The sequence below is a fragment of the Mirounga leonina genome, unplaced genomic scaffold (assembly GCF_011800145.1).
Source record: "Mirounga leonina isolate KUSES-001 unplaced genomic scaffold, KU_Mleo_1.0 Mir_82, whole genome shotgun sequence".
NCBI lineage: Eukaryota > Metazoa > Chordata > Mammalia > Carnivora > Phocidae > Mirounga > Mirounga leonina.
In genome coordinates this window covers 43,867,694-43,894,726 of record NW_023270825.1, presented here as the reverse complement: position 1 = coordinate 43,894,726, position 27,033 = coordinate 43,867,694, and the positions used below count along the sequence as shown (strand labels likewise).

Below are 27,033 nucleotides of genomic sequence, written 5' to 3'. Positions count from 1 at the left end.
TTAGAACAGTGAAAAAACATTGTCCTTGCTACTCTTGTTTTGTCGCAGTTTAGGTAAAAACATGCTCATGGACTGGGTCTCAAAATACAGTTTGAGGGTATTTAAGTACAGGACGGGGCACTGGACCTGGGGTCTTCTGAGGTAGCTTCTAACCCTGAGACTTGTTCATTCCACTCACAAATATTGACTGTGCACTTCTGTGTGATAGGTCCCGGAGAGACAGTGACGGTCCTGAGCCGGTCCCTACACTTGTGGAGCTTAAAATCTGGTGTGTGGAGAGAGAGAATGAAGCGGTAAACAAATGAATAAGCACTACAGTCTCCCTTGTGGTACCTGCTCCCGGAAGGAAAGGGCCACTACTTTAGATAGTGTGGTCTGAAAAGCCTAAGAAGGTGACATTTGAGCAAAGGGAGGAGTCAACCTTTTGAAGTGCTGGATGAGGAGCCAGAAAGACATAGTTCTCCAGGAATAGCAAGTGCAAAGTCCTCCAGAAGACAGTGAGCTCGGCCCATTTGAGGAACTGAACATAAGCCGGCGGGGGGCGGGGGGCTGCAACTGAAATGAGGTAAAGCAGGGCAGCTGGTGAGATCAAGCAGGGCGTATTTCTAGCATGTCTGGTTGAGAGTCCACTTTAGGGCTCTAAAAACATTATTTCAGTGACAGATATTCCTCTTTGTCTAAATATGCTAGAAGTTCACGGGGAAGTAGAGCGTGAAGTTGTTTGAAGAGTGATGTCTGAGTTATTTCCCAAGAAACATTCAAAGAGACATACTTACCCTACAAATTCATCAGGGCTTTCCTTTTTGTAGGAAAAAAGAAAGAAGGAAAGGAAGGGAGGGAAGGAAGGAAGGAAGGAAGGAAGGAAGGAAGGAAGGAAGGAAGAAAGGAAGAAAAAGAAAGAAAGAAAGAAAGAAAGAAAGAAAGAAAGAAAGAAAGAAAGAAAGAAAGAGAGAGAGAAAGAAAAAGAAGAAAGAAAGAAAGAGAAAGAAAAAAGAAAGAAAAAAGAAAAAAGAGAGAAAGAAAGAAAGAAGAAAAAGAAAGAAAGAAAGAAGAAAGAAAGAAAGAAAGAAAGAAAGAAAGAAAGAAAGAAAGAAAGAAAGAAAGAAAGAAAAAGAAAGGATTGTTCCGTCTTTCAGGGGTTGACATATATTTAGCACGTTTGTGAGATTTTTGCATACATCTAGCATGTCTGGGTATTAATTGACAGTGAGAACTCTAACTTCCAAGGGCACCAAAAATCTGCACACTCCCACCAGCACGTTTTCATCTGTAGGTACTCCATTTGGGAAGACAAGCTCTAATCAGATTCTTGGCACTGGAATGTGGGGACTAGGACACTTAGAGATGTACCTGAATGACCAAGAAGGGAAAGGTGCTATCTTTCATCTAGAGAGAGCTTGCATGGGCCCTCTCCTCTTACTGCTTCTGTGGCTGACCCCACCGCTTCAACAGGCCATTCTTTCAGATGGTTTTGCATACCTGTGTGCTGATACTCCCCCAGCTTGCCTGATCTCAAGAATCGCCAGGGGCTCTTGATAAAAATATAGACTTCCAGACCACCACCACCACACACCCCTCCCCCCCCGCCCCGCCCCAGAAGATTCTGTTTAGGAAGTTTTGGTGAAGGCTGCAAGTATGAGTGGCTTCTCCCAGCAGCCCAGGTGATTCTTACCAAGTGTGTTTAGGAAACTCTACCTTGAGGCTCTTCAGAATTTTCTAACTCAGTGTTTTCTAAACTAACCCAATCACAAGATAACAGAGCATTTTCTAAATATACAGATTCTCAAGCACCAGCCCAAATGAATCAGAATTATCAGGTAAGGGGCCTGTTATGTTACTAAACAGTCTGGATTCATCTTATGACAGCGGAAGCTTAGTAAGCACTGTAATTGAGACTCACATAGAAACTTTAAGATCCTGATTCATGACATCTACAGAGGAACTCAGAGATCTGCATTTTAAAATAAGCTCCCAGGTGATTTTAATGAGCAAGATTCCTGGACCCCCACTTTGAGAAATACCCCATCAGTTTAACATTATTACAACTCATGCCTTTGTTCTTAACACCAAAGCATTGACAGCATTTACTATGAACTTGCACATCTCCTGGCCTTTGCAAATGTTGTCCATAAATCCCACCTCTGTGTTTTAAAACCTTTCTACTTAACTTTGTTTTTCAGTTTTTTATTAAGAAAATTTCAAACATGGGGCGCCTGGGTGGATCAGTCGGTTAAGCATCAGACTTTTGATTTCGGCTCAGGTCATGATCTCAAGGTTGTGGGATCAAGCCCCACATCTGACTCCATGCTCAGTGGAGAGTCTGCTTGAGGTTCTCTCTCTCCCTCTGCCTCTGCCCCTCCCCCACAAAATAAATAAATAAATATTTAAAAAAAAGAAAAGAAAAATTTCAAACATATAGAAACCTTGGAAGGATAGTTCACATTACACTCACTACCTGGTTCAGCATTTGGCACATTCATTTTATCGATGTACCTTTTTGCTGAACAATTTCTTTCTTTCTTTCTTTTCTTTTTTTTAAAGTCGGCTCCATGCCCATCTTCAAGACCAAAACGGGGTTTGAACTCATAATCCTGAGATCAAGACCTGAGCTGAGATCCTTAACCCACTGAACCACCTGGGCACCTCTTGCTGAACAATTTCGAAGTAAGCTGCAGACATCGTGACCCCTTGACCCCTCAACCAAACACCTCAGTATGAATATCCTTAGAAAACAACAAAAGAGTATTCTTTTTCATAACCACAATATCATAGTCACATCTAACAAAGCTAATAATAATTGCCTTAATATCAGCTAATTCCAAGCCTATGCTCAAAATTTCCCCAATTATCCCCTAAATGTAATATGTGTTATAGCTATTTTTTTCAAACCTGGAGGCAATCAAGGATAACACATTGCATATGGTTGTTATGTGCCTTTTGTCTCTTTTAATCTAGAACAGTCCTTCCACCATTTTTTCCAGACCAGTTGTCTTGGAGAATGGCCCTCTTTCTGGATTTGTCTGATTGTTCTCTCGTGGGGTTGTACCAAACATACAAACAAACAGTCCCATACAAATCTATGTATATTTGTATTTATAGCATATCTATAGAGACAAAGATTTGTTTGCTCTCTCCCATCCCACATAACCTCTTTCCCCTCTCAAACAATCGTATTTAATAATAACATTATCGAACACTTACTATATGCCTGTACTGTTTTAGAGAAACTTAAATGTATTAACTTATTTACTCATAACAATAATGAGGTAGATTTGTTACCAATGAAACTAAGCACAGAGTGGGAAGTGACTAGTGAAAGGTCAAATGGCTAGGACGTGTTGGCCTGTGTTCCAAGACCTAAAACTCTTGCTTTAGAGGTGGGTCTCTTAACCACAAAAACAGAATCATAGCATAGACATTATTCTACAACTTTACATAAGCTTATTTCTAGACCAATACATGAAATTTGACTTATCATTTTGATTCCCAACAATTTGTTATAAACATGAACACATAAAAAAATTGGAAGAATTGAATGTTAAACACCTATAAACTCTAGATTCTACAATTAATATTTTGTCATATTTATCACATATTACTTTACCTATGTATCCCTCTATTTATCCATCAATCCATCATATTCTGATGCATTTTTCCAACTATAACTCATTTTTAAAAATAGCTGTAAAAGATTTATAGTATGGAGGTTTGATAATTTATTCATACATTCCTCTACAGATAAGCAGCCTAGTGTTTTGCTTCATAAACAATGCTAAAATTAACATTCTTGTATTAAGATTCTTGTATATTTTTGTATACCTTGTAGTAATGATGCTATAGCTTCAGTAGGATAGATTCCTAAAAATGAGATTGTCAGATTAAAGGATATGCCTAATTTAGTAGATACTGTTGGATCTTCCCAGTAAAGTCTGGGAAGGCCTGCATTTCTTCTCCTTGTTTAATCTTATTACTGCTAGAAGAAACGTGGACTGAAAGTATAGAAATACGGAGTTCTCAGGACACTTTACTAGTACAAACATCTATACAACCTGGCTCCCACCAGATGCTATCAGTGTTTAAAATTTTGCCCATCTCTGTTGAAACTATTCATCCAATGAGCACCAACTCAAAATGCACCGGATGCATAGTGTTTTTCTGAATTTTCTGGCAAAATTTCTGCCTCCATTGGTCTCGTTCAACGCTGTGGGAGGTCTTCCCCTAGACCCCGAGTATTGTACCTTTTAGTGAAGTGTGTGTGCATGCACAGTTTGTGTTCTCCCCTAGAGGTTGAAGAGACCATGCCTTCCTTCTACCTTTGTATCCTCTATTTGCCCAGCACAGTGATTTATACTCAATAAGTACTTCTTGTTGAACGAATTAGTGAATGAAATTTGGAAGTAAAGTCCAGAGCAGCAGATAGTAGCCAAATGCTGGAGTCTTTGTATTTCAGGCCAAAGAGCCTGGAATGTATTCAATGTTGATTCAGAAGCCACAGGAAGTGTCTGAACGGGGCCTGGAAAGACTAGAGTTGAGGCCGGGAGATTTAGTCATGAGGCTGAGACAAGACCTAGGGAGGAAGCAAACAGACCCCTAAACAATGATTGGAAGTTGAAGACGTAATTTTTACAGTGTGGTTTTTTTAGGATACTTTCTAAATTTAAGTTTAGGCAGTGGTCCTGAGCTTATGCAGTGTTTTGTTTTGTTTCAACTTTTGTACATATGGTAGAAAAATTAGAAAATATAGAGAAACAAGATTATAATCCTCAGTAATTCTACCATCCAGAGAAAATCATGAGTAGTTACCATTTTGGTGGAAATCTTTTCAACACCTTTTCCTATGCATATATGCAATAAAATATATTTTAATATGTAATGGATATATGAAATTTTTATTTTTTTAATCATTTTTCTTTATTATTATTTATTACCATTTGTTTTATTATTACATTTTCCTTATAAATTAAATATACTATATTTATATTTATATATTAAATACAAATTATATGTGTGTGTATATATATATATGCTTTTATGTTAGATAGAAAACATCATCTGTCTTCAATATTGTATCTTGAGGACCTGACACAGAATAAATACTCAATATATATAAATGACTGAATGATAACTATTCATTGTCTTTTGCCTTTATGTGGAGATTTTAATACTTTTGCTAATTCATACAGCAAATAAAGATGACTTATCTCTATAACTAATGCACTTCCTTTTCTTGTTTTATCTTATTACTACTAGAAAAAATGTGAATTTAAAATATATAGACATGGGCTCCTGGAGATATCTTATTGATACAAACAATACCTAGACATCTTTTTTTTTTTTCGAAGGTTTTATTTATTTATTTGACAGAGAGAGAATGAGAGCACAGGCAGGGGTAGCTGCAGAGGGAGAGGGATAAGCAGGCTCCCAGGACCCTGGGGTCATGACCTGAGCTGAAGGCAGACACCTAACCAACTGAGTCACCCCGGCACCCCAATACCTAGACATTTTCTTTCTTTTTTTTTTTATTTAAGATTTTATTTATTTGACAGAGAGAGACACAGTGAGAGAGGGAACACAAGCAGGGGGAGTGGGAGAGGGAGAAGCAGGCTTTCCGCTGAGCAGGGAGCCCGACGTGGGGCTCGATTCCAGGACTCTGGGATCATGACCTGAGCCGAAGGCAGACGTGTAACGACTGAGCCACCCAGGCGCCCCTACCTAGACATTTTGTTAAGCAGTGATTTATAAACATAGCACTGATTTATCTGTACTTAGTCATCTTTGAAACATTTGAACATGAATTATTTGATCAAAAGTATTATTCACTAAGCAAACACCAATTTCTTCCCTTCCCAGATTCTAGGAAGGAGAAAAGCAAAAGAATGTTAAAAGAATGCTAATTTACAGAAAATCTTCTGGTTGATACACCATTATGGACTCAGTACCTGTGCTCTGTGTACTCACTGCCTGATTCAGTGCCTGGAACAAAGTAGGTGAACCATAGGTATTTTTCAAATGAATAAATAGAAAAATAGTGAACATAGACATATTAATAATCTCTTTTAGCTCATATTTTCATTCCTTTTCCAAGTGGTATAGATTTTTAGTACTTGTTAGCCACTTTTTTCAAAAGATTTTATTTATTTGTCAGAGAAAGAGAGAGAGTGAGAGAGAGAGCACAAGCAGGGGAGCAGCAGAGGAAAAGGGAGAAGCAGACCCCCCAATAAGTAGGGAGCCCTACTCAGGACTCCATCCCAGAACCCTGGGATCATGACCTGAGCTGAAGGCAGACACTTAACCAACTGAGCCACTCAGGCATTCCAAGCCACTTCTTAATTACCCATAAAAACTGGACACAGGTTCATATGGAAAAATTCTACATTTAATACAAAAATATATATTTAGCTGATAGTATTATTTTCCTTCCTTTGGAGTCTTGACTTCACTCCTCAGAATAATGAAGCAGCATCACTGGGTTTTATCTATTCTCCCTTTCTCATCAGAAAATAGGCCCAGAGGCAAGGGAAATTACGAGTATTGTGAACCCACATAAACAAGGGGGACTGGTAACTCATTCATGCTTATCTTTGTATTTCTTAAAAATAGGTCAAAAATTAGCTAAATCAAGATCTTTTCCTAGGTTAAAGGCTGCTGTAAGGACTACATTTTTCCAGTAGGTGGCAGTGTCTTCTTTCTTCAGCATAAGAATTCTTGAAAATTTGCCTTGTTTGTTGGGTTTGTTTTGTTTTTTAGTTTTACTATTCCTTCAGTAATATGCAGGTGACAATAAATAAGTTAATGAAACTGACATTTCTTTCACTTTCTTAACAAAAATCACCCTTGGCGATTTCAAAAGCCTCAGATGTGGAACTCGTACTTTGGCTTCCACTGATAACAAGGTAGATACCAGGGTAGACTGCTCTAACCCTTCTCCCCATTTCCTGATCGAAGTTATTACTAAGGACTAGCTAATGGATTGTAATGTCTTGGAGCAAATGATGACAAGACTTTCTGTCTCTCTAATAACAAAACTAAACTAAACTAAAACACAGACTTTAGAAGTCTCAATTTTAGGGAAAATATTCATTAAATTATGCAGATGCTTTTCCTGGCCGGTTAATAATGAACTTAAAAAATTACTCACATACCCTATTTTAATGATAACACCTAAACTTTTGCAGCTCCCCACAAGACTTTTTAATACCCCCAACAGAGAGTTAGGTGCTGTCACATGTCTGACACGAAGTAAACGGTGCAAAAACTAGGTTTGAGGAAGGAAGGCAGGATTGAAATTCCAGCGACATATGCTGGAGTTGAAAAACGGAAATGTTAATTAGTGGAATAATATCTCAAATACTTTATCTACAAAAATATTGTGTTAGCGGGAGTAGGGAAGGCTGGGTCTGAAGCGCGCATTTCACTGATTTCTCAGAAGTACTCTTTTATAAACAAAGCTTCAAGTTACTGGAGAGGGGCTCAGTATTTCACTGAAAACACGGAGATAGCCGGATTTGGCAATCAAGTCCACCCGTGAATATTCACCTGATAATAGAAGGTACAGCGATTTTTAGGGTTTAGGGGATTTTTAACCAATCCTCTACTTTCGAGACTAGCCGGCAGCACTCGTGCGGCCCACCCGGTGCCTCTCCACTCCCCGCCGCACCCCCCTATTCTCTCCCGCGCATGTGGACCTCTGACCCAGGCCCGGCCTGGGCCTCGCGCACTGTCCCGGTCCAGGTAAACTGCCCAGCCAGGGGACTCACGCGCTGACAGGTGGCCTCGCTTGCCTTCCTGCCGCCCAGGGCGGCGCTCTTCTCCACTCCGGGCCCGCGGCCACAGCCCGCGCGCCTAGCATAGCTCCCAGGCTGGCCCCAGAAGTCGGGCGGCTTCCCCAGGGGAGAGCGAGGCCCAAGAGGGGCGCCGGGTCGCCCGCGAGTCCGCCGACAAGAGCAAAGGGCCGCCAAGGCCAGAGCCCGGTGAGGGGTGATCAGGCCGGGCACTGATCGCGCCCCTCGGACGAGGGCCACATGGAGCCCAGCACCCACGCACGTCCAGCTCTGCGTACCGCCCCTCGGTTTCCTTCGCCCTTTGCTTCACGACCCCCGGAACCCGCCCCCCCCCCCCCCCCCCCCGCGGCAGTGACCCCGGGTCTCCACCGCCCGGGGGCCAAGCCGATCTGCTATCCCCCGGACCCCAGTAGGACCCAGGGGTCACCCGAGTCGGCGAACCACATTCCCAAGGACGAGCAGCCGGTGGCAGCACCGCCCCCTCTCAAGCGCCCTTCGGGTCCTCTACTGCCTGCACTCCCGCGGCTCTAGGGCCCCGACCTCTCCAGAACTCGCTGGCGGCCGGGGGAGGAATTCACTCGGACCCCTCCCCTTCCCCAAACTTCTTCCCTCTGCCGGGCGGTTCTTCCAACCCGACCCCTCTGCGCCATCCGGCTCCTCCCTCTCCGCTCCCCTCCCCTTTTCTGGTCCCCACTTAGGAATCTGCTCCCCCCCACCCCCGTCGCCGGCCGGGTCCGGGGATCCTCCCCCCGGCTCCCCCCCCGCGTGCCGCCGCCGCCGCCCGGGTTCCTCTCCCCCCTCTCGGGCGCTCCCTGCCAAGCCCATGATGTAATGGTGTATGTTAATCAGTAGCATGTGGGGAGCTCCGGCTCCGGCGGCTCAGTCCTCCCCGAGCCGACACTGGAGGCAGCAGCAGCGGCGGCGGCGGCGGCCCGGACCCGCAGCGCCGCACTCTCTCAGCGCCGCCCGCCCCGACGGCATGGCCCGCGGCCCACGCTCCGGGCGCCCGCAACCCCGCTGAGAGCCGCCGCGGCCCCCGACCCGCGCGTGGGGCCCCAAGCAGCCGGGATGAGCCGCGCCGAGGTGAGCGCCCCCACCCTTGAGACCCCGGGAGGGGACCCGCCGGTCACTGGGGGTCCCCTACCCGAGAGAGTTCCCCCTCTGCCCGAGAACTTCTGGGAGGCGGGAAGCCGGAGGCCGGCAGCGAGCGGCCCCTCAAGGGCTGAGCCGCTGGGCTCTTCTCTCCGCCCCTGGCGGCCACCCCGACAGGGATAGGATTGGGAGCCCCCGAAGCTGAACTTTCTTCTTTGCGGTCGTTGGGGGGCGTGTGCGGGCGGCATGGAGCCGCAGTCTCTGCGGAGCCGCCCTGCCCGCCGGGGGAAGCAGTGTTTGGGGCTCGGGCTGTCTCCGCGCGTGGCGCGCGCCCGGGGCCGTACCGTCTTCGGCCTGGGAAGCGCGAGCGAGGCGCTGGGCCGGCCGGACCCGCCCGTAGGCGGCGGCGGTCAGAGCAGAATGCCGAAAGCACACACGCTCGTACCCACCAACGCACACGCACGCACACATCTGATCGCTCTGGGCAAAGCAGGCCCTCGGAGACCTGCCGGGTGGGCTGGAGCGGCGCGGCGCGGCGCGGGGGAGCCAGGGCTCCGGCTGCGCCTCCGCCCGCTGGGCGCGGAGCTCTGGGTGGGGAGTTTATTTTTGTCTCGAGCTGCAGCCGCGGCTGCTCACGGCCTAAATCCAGAGGGGCGCCTGGCGGTGGAGATGCTGGCTGTTGCTGTAGATGGAGCTGCAGCCGCTCGGCTGCTTCCCTGGGAGGTGGTGGTGGAGGAGGAGGAGAGGAGGAGGAGGTATAGGAGGAGGAGGAGGAGGAGGAGGAGGAAGGAACTCGGGCGGCTGCTGCCTCCGCCTCTGTTTTGCGTTAGCCCCCACCCCCACCCCCGCGCCCCTTCGCAGCCGCATTGCAAGTTTTCCGCGCGAGGATCTGTTGCTGGTGCTGGCGTCTGCAGGCTCAGCCCTCGAGGCCACCCCGGGTGGGGCGTGTGGGGAGCACCGGCCGTTCGCAGCGGCAGCAACAGGAAGCCGTGCGGTCTCCTCCCGCACCTGGGAAGGAGGCTTCTGGCCATTCCCAGAACGGGAATAGCTCCTCTCGCGCATCCCGGTGCGGAGGGGGCCGCCGGAATTTGGGGGACCAAACCCTCCGCGGGGCGCACCCCCCCCGCCCCCTCTGATGCACTCGTTTCCCGGGCGCGCTCTCTCGCTGGCCGAGGTCTCACTGCAGCCTTTCTCTCCTTCCAGTGGTGATCGCCGCTCGGGAATGCGGGTGTGAAGGGCCCGAGCTGCCGCCCAGCGGGGAAGAGACCCCGGGACGCCGGAAATCACCATCCCGAAGCTGCGAGAAGGGGGGGGGAAAGAGAGCATTCTTTCAGTTTGTGTGCCTTGTGGGGAATTTTTTTTTAATCGTTATTTTTTTTAAAAGAAACATTTCCGCGCTACTTTCTGTCATCATCTCTGGGGAAATCAGCCAGAACCACCGGAACGTAACTGAAACCAGACGAGAGAGGCAGGAGCCGAGGCAGTACCTGCAGCGTCCGGGCACCAGAGCCACCTTGGAACCGGAACGCGTCTCCGGCGGCCGCGGGGCTGCGGCTCCGCCAAACTTTGGGGCGGGCGGGGCGGGCTGGGGCGCCGAGGGGGCTTCGTAGACCGAGGGCCGCCCCCTAACCATGATGTTTCGCGACCAGGTCGGGGTGCTGGCGGGCTGGTTTAAGGGCTGGAACGAGTGCGAGCAGACTGTTGCGCTGCTGTCGCTGCTTAAGCGCGTGAGCCAGACCCAGGCCCGCTTCCTCCAGCTCTGCCTGGAGCACTCGCTGGCCGACTGCGCCGAGCTGCACGTCCTCGAAGGCGAGGCCAACAGCCCCGGTAAGTGCGCGGCTACGGCTGTCCCGCCTGTTCCCCCCTTCCTCCTTCCCCCACCCGCTCCTGTTTCCCAGCCTCCGGCCAGGGCCCCGCCCCCGGCCGCCTCTCGGCTCGTACACGGAGGGCGCGAGCCCGGGGCCCTTGGCACCTCACCCCCCCCGCCCCCCCTTCCCTGCCGCCCACTTACCTCCGCTGGCCGCTTTGGGGTTTTGCCCACTGTCAACTCCTTCAGCCCATTCCGTGTGGTAGCCACGGTAGCATGAATGATTGATTTTTCTCTCATGCAGTTTCCTGGGAAATAAGTAAGTCAGGTCACGTAGAGTCTGGATTTTTCTGTTTTTGGTTTTTTTTTTTCCTTCTTCTTCTTCTTCTTTTGGGCAACGTGGCTTTCTGGATTTCAGCAACATATGAAGAAGCCGGACTGCCCTTCAGAAAGCCAAGCTTTGATTAGGCTGTATGAGGAATACATGGAAATTCAATTTTATTATTCATTTTTCCCCCATGGATATTCCAGTTTTAGAGCTCTGTCTTCAGACTAAGATGCAGGTGACACTACAGACTATTAAAATGATATTTGCAGTTTGTATTCTATGGGGTTATATTTATCAATCACGACCTTATCGTACTGACACGGATCTTGTAGAAAGGATCTTATAGAAAGGGTCTCGGTGGAGAGCAGGCATATGAATCAAGGTCCGTAATGCTTTTTGTTGGAAAACTTCACTGAATGTAACAGAATTGTTTCATATTACTCTGCTAGTAGTTACAGACATCTCAACTAGTATAGAAAGTGAATATACTGGGAAGGTTCCGCAGTTTTCTATTTGCTAGCATGTGTGGTGACAGACTGAAATTATATCCTGGAGTGGGGAGGTGGGGGTGAGGTTGGGGGATGGGGAAAGGTCTGTTGGTTGTAATTTTGGATAGGGGAAATTCTTTAGTTCATGCTGCAGCAGGAGGGTGAACAGAGCCCCCAGTGTTTAGGCAGAGAAAAGAATGCAGGGTCCTCTTCCAGCTGTTCCATGTTAAAGCTGCCAGGCTGCAAGACTCAGCAGAGGTCTGGGCTGCCATTTGATGACACGGTCCAGTCCAGGGCGGCAGGGCCTGGGAGACACTAAAGTGAGTGCGTGTGAGTTGGTCCGGGGGTTGTGGGTTATTGTTAAGCTGTTTAAAGTGAGTGCGTGTGCCTTCAGGGCAGCAAGAGGAGAGCAGGCCTCCTCCTTACTCCTCCTCCCCGGTGTGGTGCTCTTGAGGCTGAAAACCCTTGGATGGGATGTTTCCATATATAGAATCATAGGCTGGAAGTCAGCCGGGAAATCCTTACAGCCCTTTTCCTGACCAGACAGGACCGAACCCAGAGGTCCCTGTGCTGCCAAGTGTGGAAGGCCACACTGAGAGAGATCACACAGGCCCCACTGGGATTCAGCCCGAGCCCAAACAGCCCACCCGGTTACTCATAGGGGTGGCAGGGGCAGGGCCCTTTCTGTTCAGTTCCACATTTATAAATAGCTGAAGGGCCAGCCTCCTTCATAAGGGTGTGGAAGCATAACTTGGAAAAGCCATGATCTACTCTCTTGACTCCTGTCCTTGATATGACAGGGTAGCCTGGTTCAGCTGCTTGATTTTGTTTTCTCAGGTTTGACAAGCAAGGTTATGTAAACTTTCGTGTGTTATAGAATGCAGAGGATTTCAGTATAGTAATTGATGTTGAATGCTTGACTTCACTGCTTGTAGGGACTATTTCAAATAATGATAATTAATCTTTAGGCGACTCAAGTGTTAGAGCAACATTTTTGCCCTTTGAGTTAAAGGAGACTTTTCCCCACGTAGCAACAGTTCAGTAAGTGAAAGCATTCAGTGTGTGGTGTAAAAAGTTGCTTACTTTAAAAACTTTGCCATTTAATAAACCAAGAAAAAAATGAACTTCTCTGAGTTTTTAAAACTCACTTGGTAATTCCTCTCCCCACCCCTCCAAATTTTATTTTACTACACTTATTTGTGTAAGCCCACCTGCTCATGCTGCCAAATGCTGTAGAGGTACCAAATCTAGAGCCATTATGTAAGACAGGGACCATTTTCCAGTTTCTGAATTAATCATTCAACCTGGAGATTTTGCTTCCTTGGAAAACTTTGCACTTGTTTTGTTGTGTGGCCAGGACAGAAATTGTGTGATGGCTCAGTTTACTTCTATATGGGGATCATAAAGAGCATCAAGATGTGTCATGGTCTATCCATGTCTGGAGTATGGCTCTCTCACGTATCTGGAACCTAGCCAAGAACAAGGAAAGGGGCAGAAATGCCCACTCAGCAATCAGAACAGAGGACAGAAAATGTGGGAGACTACTTCAAACCCTTTCTCAGAACATACTTACTTTAGACAACAATCCTAACATTTTTTTTAATGTGAAAAATAATCCATAGCATATTAGGGGTAGCACCTTTAGAATGGGAGGAGGGGCTGCTCTAGCCAGCAGTGCAAGGTGACCCCAGACAGCTTGGCAACCGGGAAAGAGATAGAAACATTCTAACTTTAGACACAAGAATTGGGAGCAGAAGCTCTAAAGTTTGGGAATGTGAGGATAGGAGCCCTCAACTGATCTTGCAGGCATTACTCTGTAATAATGTAAATCAATGATTACCGTTTACCATGAATGAGAGTGAACTACCAAAAAGGGTACGTTTTTAAATACACTCTTTGAGAAGAGAGGGAAATAGGCCATAAACTTTGACTATATTGGCATTCAAGATAATTAACCTCCAAGGCGGTTTTGGTGTGTAAAGCTCTTACCCATTCAGAAAACTAGGCTGTGTAGAATGACTCATTCATTGGCTGGCTGAGGTTTCCTATACCAAAAGCATCATGTATCACTTACTTTACTTTGTAATCATCAATTAAAAAACACATATTTCTTCTGGTGTTGAGAGATTTTTAAACCTTGGTGAATGGGAACCAAATTCATATCTGAGGCATGATCTCAGCATAATAAAAAAATTAATTAGTCATAGTATGAACTTGGCTCTGTTTTCTCCAGGACTGACTTTAAATAGAGAGAGATAATTTTTCACATTAAACATGGTTTGTTTGAGATCTGTGGGATGTATTTTGATACTAACATTTTAGTCTCTTAAATTTAGCATTTATTGAGAATTTAGTGGTTCACTGGTTTATCCTTTGCCTCAGGTTCATGGTCATCTGAGATCCAAAAAAATGGTTGAGTCAATCCCTATGGGTGTGTGTGTGTGCGTGTGTGTGTGTGTATGTGTGTGTTTCCCTCTAGATTTGGTCAATGGGTATTGCTAATGGTCAGCTTTCTAAGTAGAGGCTGATTTCCAGAACCCTCAAATCCTAGATTAGTGCACTTTAGCCACCAGCCCAGATTAACCTTGAGACTTCTGGCCAGTCTCAGTTTGTAGGTTAGTGTTTCTGAGGCTAATAGGTCCTTTGATGCATAAAAATGGCAAAAATGGAACCCACTGACTTTATTTGCAGTTTCCTAAAGAGAAATAGGTTGTGTGGCATTGTTTGTTCATGACTTTTGTCATTTGGACTAGAAATATGTTTTGCAATGGAAACAGTGTAACAAATGAAGGTTCACAAGTACGATCCATAAACACAAAACAGTGCATACTTTCTGGGGCAATTGTATATGTTTGTAGTAAATAAATGGCAAAAAGATTGTTGCTTTACTTATAATTTAAATATAAGAGAAAAGATTATCTGAAATGGCAGTGCTTGAGACAGAGACAATTGTGGAAATTGAAAAAGGACCTCTGTACATATTTACTTTCATTAGAGGGTGAAGATGATGATTCTGTGATTTTTATGGTGTTTGGTTTCCATAGTGTAGGTATGCTGTACCCTGACTTGCTTTTTTAGATCACAAATGGAGTCAAAGGAAAGCAGAAGGATCGAGATTTTCCTGATGATACTGGAGAAGATCTTGTGTGTAGTTCCTCCTTTCACTTATTCATTCAGCATTCATTTTCTGACTGCCTACTGCTCTCCTGCCCCTGTGTAATGCAGTGGGGAACACAGAGGTACCTTACTATATTCCAGAGCTTGGTCCATAGATACCCAGTGTTGAGTAAATGACTAATACAGTATCACAGGTGCTGAAGCATAGATATGGGAATAAAAAGGGGTGGAGGGAGGGCTTCTGGGAGCATTGTGAACCTAGCAGCTAATTGTCTGGGGGAGTCAGAGAACATTTTACTGGGGAGGAGATATGTTTGAGTTGAATTTTGAAAGGTAAATAGGAGTTGGTTCAATATGTCCAAAGGATTGTAGAGAGTAGGCTTGAAGGCATTTTTCTTTTTTTTATTTTGAAGATTTTATTTATTTATCTGAGAGAGAGAGAGAGCACAAGTAGGCAAAGAGGCAGTCAGAGGGAGAGGGAGAAGCAGGCTCTCCACTAAGCAGGGAGCCCAACGTGGGACTCGATCCCAGGACCCTGGGATCATGACCTGAGCCGAAGGCAGACGCTTAATCAACTGAGCCACCCAGGCGCTCCATGAAGGCATTTTTCAGGCAGAAGGGATAGCTTTGTTAAAAATGTTGCCTTGTTAAAGGGCCTGTGCAGGAAATAGTGAGTTCAGAGTGGCTAGAAGAGTACAGAATGCTGACCTCTAAGAGGCTGAAGTTAAAACAGAAGCTGTGGGATTTTGCCAGCTAAGGTGTTTGGACTCAGTCCTGCAGAGATGATAGAAAACCCAAGAAGGCTTTTAGGAAAGGAGTTAAAAGATGGAAGGTGTGTGTGTATGTGTGTGTGTGTGTATTTGTACACTTTTGGGAAAGAGCTTCTAGTATTTGCATGATCCTCTGAGAGGCAAAAATGGGAGAAGTGAGGTAAAGTTTGGTTCATTTCAGTTTCCATTTTGGTCACGTGGTGGCATCATCAGCTCCGGGCAGCTTTGTTTCTCTCAGCACTGATCTGTGGGGGAGAAGAAAGGATTGATGTGGAGAAGAAAAGAAGGTATTGTCCAGGTGGGCATTTATTTATATCCATAGGAGGGCATATGTTGTAAAGGATTCTTAGAAAATGGATTTGAAATCAGAGTGGGCTGGTCAATTAATTTCTGAGCCTCAGTTTTCTCATCTGTTAAATGAGCTAATAAAACCTTGTTATTGTCCAGAAGTTACTTGTTAATAATCCAGTGAGGACCTCTTCTAACCCTCAGGCTTAAAATTGCTTCTAATTTATGTGGACTTGCCTCTAATGAACGTGCAGTTGATACAAATAATGTTTTTGTAGATGACAGGAACTCTTCTATTCTAAAGGATTATCAAGAAGAGAGTGGAGATGACTTGACCCCCTGAAAAGATACAAGTCTGCCTCACTCCATCTTCTGCACGTCAGCTTTCTTCCATTCTTCATCATGTTGGGTCCTAAAAAAATTCAGTCGTGGCCCACTGTTCCTATGTAACTTGTCAACACTTTTTCTCCCTTCAGTTGGTAAATGCGAAAAGCAGAAGTCATTTTGTTGAACAAAATGTATAAGGACTTTATAGCTGAAGCACTTTCCACTTAAGGTGTCATTTTCTGTAGGTCAGTCCAGCATGACGGATGGCAGGTCATGCACATTTATGCCCTCTGTTGTGAAGAACTTGGATTTGGTTGTTTAGCTTGGGTGCTCAAGGGCTTCAGCAACTGAGTATGTGTTATAAACAGGTCCCGTGAAAGTGAGTAAGAGGCAGACAAACTTAACAGCAATCCAGTTGGTTTGTTTACGTTTCAATAAACAAAGCAGGGTGAAATGAGGGTCACAAGGACTTGAGAAGTAGCCAGAAACTTCCCAGTATATCCTGCACAGGTGTGAATCTAAAGAGAAGTGTGACAACACCAGAAAAGACAAAATACCTCTCTTCCTTGATCCGAAGAGAAATTTGAAGGTTTGCATCTCTGAGTGAACGGCTCTATATAACTCACCTGCTAGGAAAGGTGTGGCGCTCTCTTTCTTTTTTAAATACAGCTATTGCTTTGAGTTTTAGCCGGTTCCTTCCTTTCCCTTCCTCCTAATCATTCCTTCTAAGGCCTTCCTGAGTTCCACCAGTTCTCATAGATTAGGATGCAGAATCAGATGTCTCCTCTGAGCTATTTTTTGCTTCTGTGGAAGCTGCCTGAGGCAGGAATCTCCCAAAGAAGGCAGAACTTGCAGAATGAGAGCCGAGCTTTCCCTCTCAGTGAGCTAGTCCGAGGCCAGGGCCTTGTTCTGAGGCCTGTATTCCAAAAGCTGGCGTAGGCTTTGGGACGCAATCGCTTGCTTTTATGCAGGAGCTCGTGACTCTGTGGGATTCCTAAGCTAGTTGTAGGGATTTGCTCCCACTCCACATAGCAACATTGTAATACAGTTTTCCTCGTCTTGGTTTACTAGGGAAAAAAAATCAATCAAATGATTCAGTGGGTTTTTTTTACACAGTAGGCGATACCATCAACTGGTACCTGGCAAAGAGTACTGGGTAAGAAATCGTGGTACCCAGTTCCTCATGACATATTCATTCACCAACTACCCGAGCAGAGAGGGAGGTCCATGTCAAAAGGTGAGTAGGTGTAATGATTCTTCTCAAGGAACTCACACTTGAGTTGTGGAGGTAAAACAAACATCAATATATATAATGGTTAGACCATAACCAGTTACTAAATACCAGGGTTCCCACGAGAGAACGGACCTGGAGCTGAATGGAAGGGAGAGAACAGGATGGGCTGGGTAGTGCAAGAAATTATGAGTGGAAGGAGTAAACCTGAATGTGTCTTTTGAATAAGCGCTTTAAGGCTCACACACTCCTTGCTTTTGTAGTATCTCTAACGCAGTTTTATTAAGGAAACCACACATATAGGGGGATTCTGTGCTTGAGCCATGAAAGGGGCAGGCTTCCTGGGCCTTTGAAGGATGAGTATGAGTACATTAGAGGTAGGGGAGCATGATGCCCATTGTTCATCAGGAATGAATTCCTGGATGGAAGGAGTAATCCAAATACTTCTGTGATTTCTAACATTTAAAGGTAGGAAAATGAAACACCTGCTCAGCTAATATTTTTATCCCTAAAATTACCCATAAAATTATGAGACTTAGTAGTAGTTCTCTTGGCTCCTCCTAGCAGGATACTTTTATATGTTACTTGGATCAGAACACCTGTTCTTTTGAACAGATGTAGGAAGAGACAAAAGTGACTTGGACTAGTTCTCAAAATATAATGTGCTCACAAATGGCTTGGGGATCTTTTTAAACAGAAAGCTCTGATTGAGGAGGTCTGTGTTTGGGATAAGGCCCAAGGTGATGGCTGCAGCTGCTTCAGGTCTGTGGACCACTCTTTGAGTGGGAAGATCGTAGACTTATTAGAGGTAGAAGGTTATTTAGAGGTAATTGGTGCACTGGCATTCAAGTGTTATGGATGTGTATCAGAAGATTTTTGTTTGCTACAAATGAAACTTCACATGAAAGCTTATGGGAAGTGGATGCCCCTCCCCTTTCCCACCTCCAACCCTAACTCCAAGGAGAGCAGTTTGAAGATCATCTCTGTCCAAGCACTGTGATTTCTTCCCCTGGCTCAGAGGCATTCGAACCATCTCTTCCAGCCCGAGATGAGTCTGGGTTTGAGGAAAGCAGCGCTGGGCTCTGTTGTAGCATTTCCCTGAGCTTTTTTGAGGTGCCCCTACTGGAATTTCTAGGCATTCTAATGATCAGTGTCCCATGGAAAATGAGGCTCCAGGAGAGATTCGTTTTTTGCTGATGCTATGGGCTGTAAAGTGGAGCTGGAGAGAGCAAGAGTGTTAATTCCAGAGACCGGATGGGAGAGATCTCTTCCTACTTCCCCAGCGCTCTCCCATACAGCACAATCATCGGAATTTCTGAGGCAGCTCATCCTGATCTGTCAGTAGAAGTCAAGTGTTTGTGTGTGCAGCATAAATACATAGAGAACATTGACTTTCATTGTATACATTTCTGTGTGAGGATGTGTGCCCAATATGTGATGGAAATGTGTGACTAAAATGGTAATGCTGAACCCTCCCGAATTTCTGAAGAGCCGTAAAGGAATAGGGGAATCAGGACAACCTCGAGAAATAACATTGTCTCTGTTTGTAAAAGAAGAAAGCAGGGAGAAAGTAGGTTCTGTGCAGGGTCCTGTGAAGTTAACACTAATCTGGTGTCAGATACCAGAAGAGTAATTGAAACTTGATTTGAGAGCCTTTGGATGAGGAAATAGGAAGTGGCCTTGTTTTCCTAAGAAGGGGAAGAATGGGTCGTGGAGAACAAATGTCATTTCCTTTTTGATGGGAGAAGGGGAAAGGAATCGAGATAGCATAGAAGAGACTTCTATGTTCTGGGCAGATCACAGGAATTCTGGTAGCCATCCCCTATCTGAATTTTAGCACAGCCTTTGGCAAATCCCCTTGTTTCCTGCTGAATAAAATGGAGACGTGGAGGCTGGATCAGAGTCTAGCTATGTGCCTTCGAGTGGCTTCACTGACAGGCAGGCCTCGCTCCGGCCTCTGTCAGCCTTAAGGGGGGACTCTGGTGCTCTTCCTCGGAGCTCACATGTTCTAGCTACCTCATTATTCGTGTTGACGTGTGACTTAGCCTGGGGTCCCCAAGAAAGCAGAGCCCTAGGCAGGGGCTGGTGTTCAGGTAGTTTATGGAGAGCACTGATCCCGGGGACAGGAGAGGGTACTGCAGAGAGAAACGGAAGGAAGGAAAGCCAACACAGGATTACGTTATCCACCTTCACCGCCACTGAGCGTGCCTCAGAAGGGATAGACAGGCGGCATTTATCCATGGCTCCGCTCTCCCCTTGGTCAAGGGCTGCCCCAGGGTACCACGTTTCTGCACTACCCGGTTTGCACGTTGTGAGTGCTCAGCCTTGTCCAGGGTCCCGCACTGTGGTGTCAGAGAAGCCACAAGGCAGAAAGCTAGAGAGAAGTGGTACAACAGGCACGGTGGTGTCAGGTTATACCTGCCCAAGGCTGGTGGCTACAGCCAGGACTAGAGTGTAAACCCTGCTGAGAAGGTGCAGTTCTCAAATGCACAGATGAACCTCGGGGGATAGCTGGGGGCCTGATGACAGATTCGTGAGCCACATCCTTGAATATAACAGGATGACTGTTAAATCGCCGTAAGCAGAGCCCCTACATTTGTATCCCCTAGACCCCAGCTGGAAGGGGCACGGCCCCGCAGTAGCGTGCAGGAAAAGGACTTCTGGCTTTTAGTAGACTTAGAGTTTAGAAGGAATAATGACATGATGCGGTTGCCCCCAAAGCCACTAGACCTTTAATAATACATTATGTGTATAATATAGTATATAATAATATTGTCTTCAGAAATAGGTCTTCTCTGCCGGCCAGGCTGCCCCTTGAGTCCGGGGAGCAGTTCTGGTGCACACTTTGAGGGAGATGGACAGGTGAGGATGTGGCCAGAGGAAAGAGGATGGTGGGGCCCTTGAAGAACCAGGGGAACATTTAGGCTGGAGAAAAAGGTACGCAGAGAACGTGACAGCTGTCATTGGTCCCTTGAAAATCTGGCTTGGAGTTGAGGGCTTTAATTCCGTATCTGTGTAGAGGATAGTATATAGAAGCTGAAGTTCCTTTAGCTCAAAGTAAAGAAGAACTTTATGATGGTTAGAGCTCCCAGACAGTGGCTTAAGCTGCCATAGGAGGCAGTGGCTGGGCTTTCACCAGGGGTGGGCGAGCATTCAGAACAGTGCTGGGCACCGAATAATGCTTCTCAATAAGACCGGCTCCTGGTTACCGAGTGCCTGCACATTACTGAATTCTTTGCATCCATTATCCCATGTATGCGTCCCAACAACCCTATGAAATGAGATAGGAACTGTCATTATTCCATTGGTCCTAGAGGAGACAAGCAGTCTGACTTCCAGACTATTCCACGTGCTTCCTCACTGTAGGGACCCTGTGGGTTTCTTTAAAAAAAGAAACTGTGACCTCTTCGATGATCTCCAAAGTCTCTTCTAACCTTATTCTATGGCTTAGGTGAATCAGGAATAAAGATAATAAAACAAAGCTGTTGGGACCAGAGGAGAAAGGGAGAGAGATAATGAGTGAATGAAGAAGGGTGGTCTTAAAAGTCTTCTTCAGATTCTTTCCGGTGGATTCCTTCTCTACCTCTTGGCCTGTTGGTGCCCCCGATTTGTGGCTTTTGTTTAAGAAATACGTAGAGTGATTTTCTCTTCTTTTTTGAAGTAGGCAGTGAGGTGAGGTTGGATCACCATGATGAGTAGGGCCACCCTGTTTAAGAAAAGATGTAACGAACTGAATTGATCTCGTTTCTTTAGAGTCAGACAAGAGCAGTGATAAAGCCCTGAGAGTGTCAGTTATTTATTAGCAAAGGTAACTCATAATTGCGATCTCTATCTCCAAATCTTTTTTTGTTTTTTTCTGTGTGGTTCTAAAAGTGACCATACGATATATTCTTTGTAGGGTAATAGCTACCTTTTCTTTCTTTTAAAAAATTTTTTAAAAGACTTTATTTATTTGAGAGAGAGAGAGGTTGAGAGAACAAGTGGGAGGAGGGACAGAGGGAAGAGCTGGCTCTCTGCTAAGCAGGGAGCCTGATGCGGTGCTCAGTCCCAGGACCCTGAGATCACGACCTGAGCTGAAGGCAGAGCTTAACTGACTGAGCCACCTGGCGCCCCTCTTTCTTTTTTTAAAAAGCACTTTCTATGTGTCGGGCACTGTGCAGATAGCTACACATATACACAACTGTTATCTCCAGTTATTGAACAGATGAATGATACAAAGAAGCAGAACTAATGGTTGTAAAAATTAAATATACTATATTGTAGTAATTAGATAATGTACTTATGACCCAGAGTTTAGCACATAGTAAGTGCTTATTAACTGGTTTCAAAATGTAAATCCACAAAGCAGATCTTATCTCCATTTTCTGGATGAGGGAGCTTAGGTTGAGAGCGGTTGGAAAGGTAACTAAGGTCCCTGAGTTGTTTCTGATCCAAAAGCCTGTGTTGAGTCCTCACCACCACCTGAATGCTGCAGGGCTCTTCCAGTTCTTAGGTAAATAAAAATGTTGGCGGTTAAATGAAAAGTACGTAAGGATGTTTAATGATAATTTTAATAGGTTTCCCTCTGACATTTTAGAAATCTAATCTTGGAAGAATTCTTTTTGGCTTGTCCATTTTAATCCTATGTAGCTTGATATGGCTTGGCCTCTTCTTTCCATTGGCTTTTTTTTTTTTTTTTTAATTAGTGAAAAGCATCGATTCATACATTTCCCTTTCTTTAAGGAAGACTTGTGGAACGGAGGCTTCTGCCGCCTGTGCATGAACGGGCAGGACTTGGGGAGGGAAACAGGCTCTGCCGGCTGCGGAGAGGAAAGAATGAGGAATGTGTTATCTAATAGCTCATGGCATCCTTGACGTTGACAAACTAGCAATTGATGAGCTGGATCAGGATCTCCTTAGGATCTGGAATTGGGCAAAGCACCAACTTGAGGGCTCTAAGTTAAAACAAGCTCTCCCATTGTTTGTAAATGGTAGAAAATTTCTGAAGATTAGTTTAGGAAAACATATGTTAACAGTTGGTATAAGAGTGAATCCTGCTTATTTCATTTTCTAATAGCCTGAAATTCAGGAGGTGGGACAGACTTTATCTATGGCAGCCCCTCTGTTGAAGATTTGGAAAGACTGAGGTCAGCTGGGGGTACCTGCCAGTGGGGAAGGTCTGCTGTTACCCTCGGTCACTTTCCGACCGTCGATGACCTAGACCTCGGTATCGTGCCATTTTCCTGTGGCTGCCACGGTCACCCCATTCAAGGATTATTTGATGCTCTCTTTACCTGAGTGTCAAAGGCTATTCATCAGGTTGGTCTCCTCGAAGTCATGTCCATAACCCCCTCCTTTTCGTTTCTTTACTCACAGTAAAGCACAGATTTGTTTTTATTGGAAGATGGCTGGTATTCGTATTTTGAAATACCAAAGAGTTACAGTGTAGAAAGGTTTGGCTTTATTTTAGCATCATCACAGTTCCATAACGTCCTCTTGGGGAATCTGACTTGGCCACTCTGGAGTCACTCTAAATCCCAGCAGAAAGCTAAGTGTTGTTCATGACTGTCCCCATGCCTACGGGAGGGATTTCATTCACTGGTTGGTGAAGCGTTCCTTTGCATGGTGCTGTGGTGGACCAAGCACAACTCCTCCTGAGGGTGTCCCCCGACCCCTTACGGCTTGCTGGCACCCTGCGGGTACCTCTTTTACCCCACCAGTCACAGGGGGTTGCCATCATCCACCTTCCAGGCTAGGCTGCGTCTTCCTCACTTTCCTCCGCCAGCACTTAATAGTGTGCATGGCACCTAGGTGGTCTCAGTATGTGTTTGTTGAAAGAATGGTGAATGAGTACAAAGAAATTGAACTCCTAGCCCTAGTCCACAAGGGGTTTACATCTTGATTGTGAGAAAAACCTAACTGCAAAAAGATTTAATCATAAAGTAGGACGTGATGATAATCCCAGTGCTGTTACCAAGAGGTATGTGATGAAGACCAGAGGAGATGAGAGAAATAGATGCTGTCACTTTTCAGTCTGTTACAGAAGCCCCGGGTCGGGGTCTTGGCCTCCTTATTTAGAAGTGTGTCACCTTGTGAACATTATTTAAATTTGGAACTTCCGTTTCCTCATCTGTGAATGGAGTTGACCCTCTGAAAGTCACAGGGTTACTACCAGGACGAAGCGGGATTATACATGCAGATAGGACTTTGTAATCTGCATCACATTATACAAATGCAGGCTGGCATTATTCTCAAAGGACTCACTGAAACAGTGGGGTACAAAATTCAGGAATGTGAGTGTTTAAAAGGTCTAGGGAGAGATAAGCATGGCTTCTTTTTCCAGAGCTTTCGCTCACTAGCAAGATTCTCTTGGTGAACACTGGCCACCTCTGGGCCTGGAAAAACGCCTGACTCTGATGATTCGGTCAGGAGTTGGAGCCTCTGACCCGCAGTCCCCACAGCCTGGCCTGGCTGTAACTTGTCCAAGTTCCGTTTGTGTCCACTTTCATCCTTTTAATTGATTAAATTATTGGGTGCATTCTTTATGAGTATGAAGGTCTCAGATGTCAGGGCTAAAGAATGTCTTTTGGGGAAAACTACCTAAAATGCTGTGTTGTGACCATTGCACTTCCGTCTGCAGATGTCACAGTATGAGTGTTCATGAAGTCATTGAAGGCATAGGGACTCTATGCATAAATTGGCAGGTCTGGATTCTTTAAAAATTTGTGATAATTACGGTTTGGGTTTTGTTTTGTTTTGTTTTATTATTAAAGAAGTGACTCCTCATAAAAGTTGTTATCCAACTTAAAACCATTTAGTGGGAAACCTTTGCGTATTTTTGTATACCTCAGCTAAACAAGAAAATAATTATGCTTGGCTTTTTATTCTTTAATATTACTTCCGCCTTTACCTGTTGCCAAACAAGTGTTAGTTGGAAAAGGAGAATGGTTTCTTGTCATTTGTTTTTCACAAAACCTCCCTATTCTCACATTTCCTTTTTGTGGCAGAATGAGCGGTGATAGCACATTTTCCGGATTACTGTGGTACTTGCAGATGATCTGAGCACAGTTAAAATATCGAAATTGTGAGCTGTAAGGTCGAACTTGAACCTCCTATGTGATTCTGATATTTACGCTGCGGGTGGATTACATGGAAATAATTGTGGTGTGTATATGTTGAGTTCATGGTATTGTAGACAGAAGTAATTTGGAGGTGAATCGCTGCTGTTGGTTTTCTTTCAGACTTTCCCCTCTTCTCATTGAGAGAGGTGAGACTTGCAGAGGTAAAACAGGAAATGCTTGGATATTTTGTTGAACTCCTCGAGAGTTAAAAAAGCAAGTGGTGTTCATCAGCTATGGTTTGGTCCTTGGGTGGAGTGGATATGGGTGTGTGAAGGCAAGTGAAGGAGGTGCCCCATGGTCCCCGGTGCTCCCACACCCCCTCTACACACCACCAGCTCAACACCTAGCATGCTGGGTTGCAATTGCTGTGTTAGCTGAGGAACTGTTCCAGAGTAAAGGAAACCTACAGAGAGGGGACAGCTAAGTGCAACATGGGGTTCTGGATTGGAGCCTAGATTGGGAAAAAAAACATTGCCATAAAGGATAGTGGGACAATTGGTGAAATTTGAATGTGGACTCTATCCATTATAGAGGATAATGGGGATAATATACAATTTAAAATTTCCTTAATAAAACTATACCTTGGTCACATCAGAAGATGTCCTTATTATTAGGAGATGCATACTGAAGTCTTTTGGGTTAAAGGAACCTGATGTCTGCAACTCACTCTCAAACAGTTACATGTAAGGTGACAAAGATGAAAAATTAGTGAATCCTGGTGAAATGCATAGGAGAGTAGATTTTTTAAAATAAAAAGTTCAAAATGTTTACCTTTTTATATCAATATCCTGCACTGGAACATTGGCTCCCAGAGGGAAAGGCCTGTGTTTGAAGACCTTTGTGTAGGCTGCCAGATAAAATACAGGATGTCCAGTTAGTTAACTTTGAATTGCAGATACCCTATGAATCATGGGGGCATACTTAGAGCACGTATAGTGCTAAACAACTCTTTGTGGTGGATCTGCAATTCAAAATTAACTGGGGGTCCTGTATTTTTATTTGCTTGCATCCGGCAACTCTGCCCTAAACGAGCATTGCCCCTAGTTCCAGCAGGGCGACCTAGGAGGTGCTCCTCTGTTCGGGGAATGAATGACGCGTCTTTTCAGAATTCTGGTCTGTGGCTCCTATTGGATAAAACCCATTGTGTCTGAGCATGGAGCTGGGATTTAACCTGTTCTTGGACCTGATCTCCTCCTTGTCCTTCTCTCTTTGAATGATCTTTTCTCTTGGAGCTGCTTCACGCTTTCTCCATTTCTCTGTCGGTGGTGGAGTCAGCTGGGTTACATTTTATACTAAGTTACCCACCTCCTGACACTCCTGACAGTTTTAAGATCTTCTCCTAACACACTTGAGTAGAATGGATACTGGAATCTATTTTGACAGCTGTTGGAAATCCAGGCTGTTGCTACAGCAGGTTAAGGAGGTTATTTGTAACACTGATATTATTCAGTGAACTTTTTGAAAAGAGGTGCATGCTGCTCGGGCAAATAGTATTTTATAGAATTTTAAATGATTATTATGTTCACAGTTAAATTATCAAATACAATGGTCTTAGAAATTATACGCTTCGTAATATTTTCCATTAATTTTCCTAGTAATAGTGTATTACAATGCTCTCGATTACCAGTGCCCCTTAAAATGCAGATGTGGAGTCTTTAAATACAGCTAGTTTATTGCCAACTGTCCCATTGATAACCTTCCCCTTCAAAGCGACCTTTGAGCAATTTCATAAAGAATGAATATTTATAGTATTTTGTTGTTGAGCTGCTGAAAGAGGGGTCTATGCAAGTAACAGGTGGCTTCCGTTAGCCTGCTTTCACTGAAATGTGATTCAAATAAAGCACAGCATTATTTTACCATCGGAATTGTGATTAAGTGCTAGACTGACTTCATCTTCGGCAAATTGTATTTCAGTGTTGAGGTTTGGGTTTAGGGTGGGGTGTCTTGCATATGCGGGAGTTGGAAAGCTTACAGATAAGACATAGCAGCTGAGGGATAAAACATCCAGGGTCTTCTTTATGCAGCAGAGGAATTTTTTTCAGAGGAACTGTTCTACTGGGCTTTAGGCTTAAGGGCAACTGTTCAGATTAACCCTCTAGACTTGAGTTTTCTTTTATCTCGGGTCCAAAGCACTGAAGAAGTCTCTGTCAAATTAATGATCAGTACAGTGCTTAGCACGTAGTGGGCACTAAAAGTAAAATTTGTTCGATGGAATGAACTAGATAATTATGTTTGGGTTATTATTTAACTTTTAATATGATTTAATTACTCGAAATAGAAGATCTTTCCATTACTGCCCTTTACCCAGTTGCTTGGCAACACAATTGTTAACATGTTTTCTGATTAAAATAAATATTCCAAGCTAAGTTTATACTAGATCAGATTATAATATAGAGAATTAGAAGCATTAAATGGATGAGATGGAATTTGACACAAAAGCTATTACTGAGAAGTCTATTTTATTAAGTGTACTTTCTCCTGTGTCTGAAAAGATTTATCAAATTGTGCAAATCAGATCCTAGCAAATTGGGTAGAAGAGTTCTTAAAAAGACAACATTCTTGGAAGAATTGCGTTTCTATGACAGAAAAATTGAAAAAGGGAGAAAATCACATAAATAGCACCTATGATCCTGTTTTTCCTTTTATTGAATTCATTTCGTCTTCTTTCCTAGCACAAATACACAAATAAATTTGTTTACACACA

The 27,033-nt window shown here is 44.7% G+C and overlaps 1 protein-coding gene across 2 annotated transcripts in view; it reads left to right on the top strand.

Moving 5' to 3' along the window:
* The first annotated feature begins 8,653 nt into the window (after nt 1-8,653).
* SAMD4A (sterile alpha motif domain containing 4A) overlaps nt 8,654-27,033 on the top strand; it is a 203,983-nt gene continuing 185,603 nt past the window's right edge. For both annotated transcript variants that reach the window (XM_034992578.1, XM_034992577.1), the window contains exons 1-2: nt 8,654-8,864; nt 10,077-10,700. In XM_034992578.1, the coding sequence (XP_034848469.1) occupies nt 10,505-10,700 (196 nt within the window). In that variant the 5' untranslated portion in view covers nt 8,654-8,864; nt 10,077-10,504. The remainder of the gene's footprint in view (nt 8,865-10,076; nt 10,701-27,033) is intronic.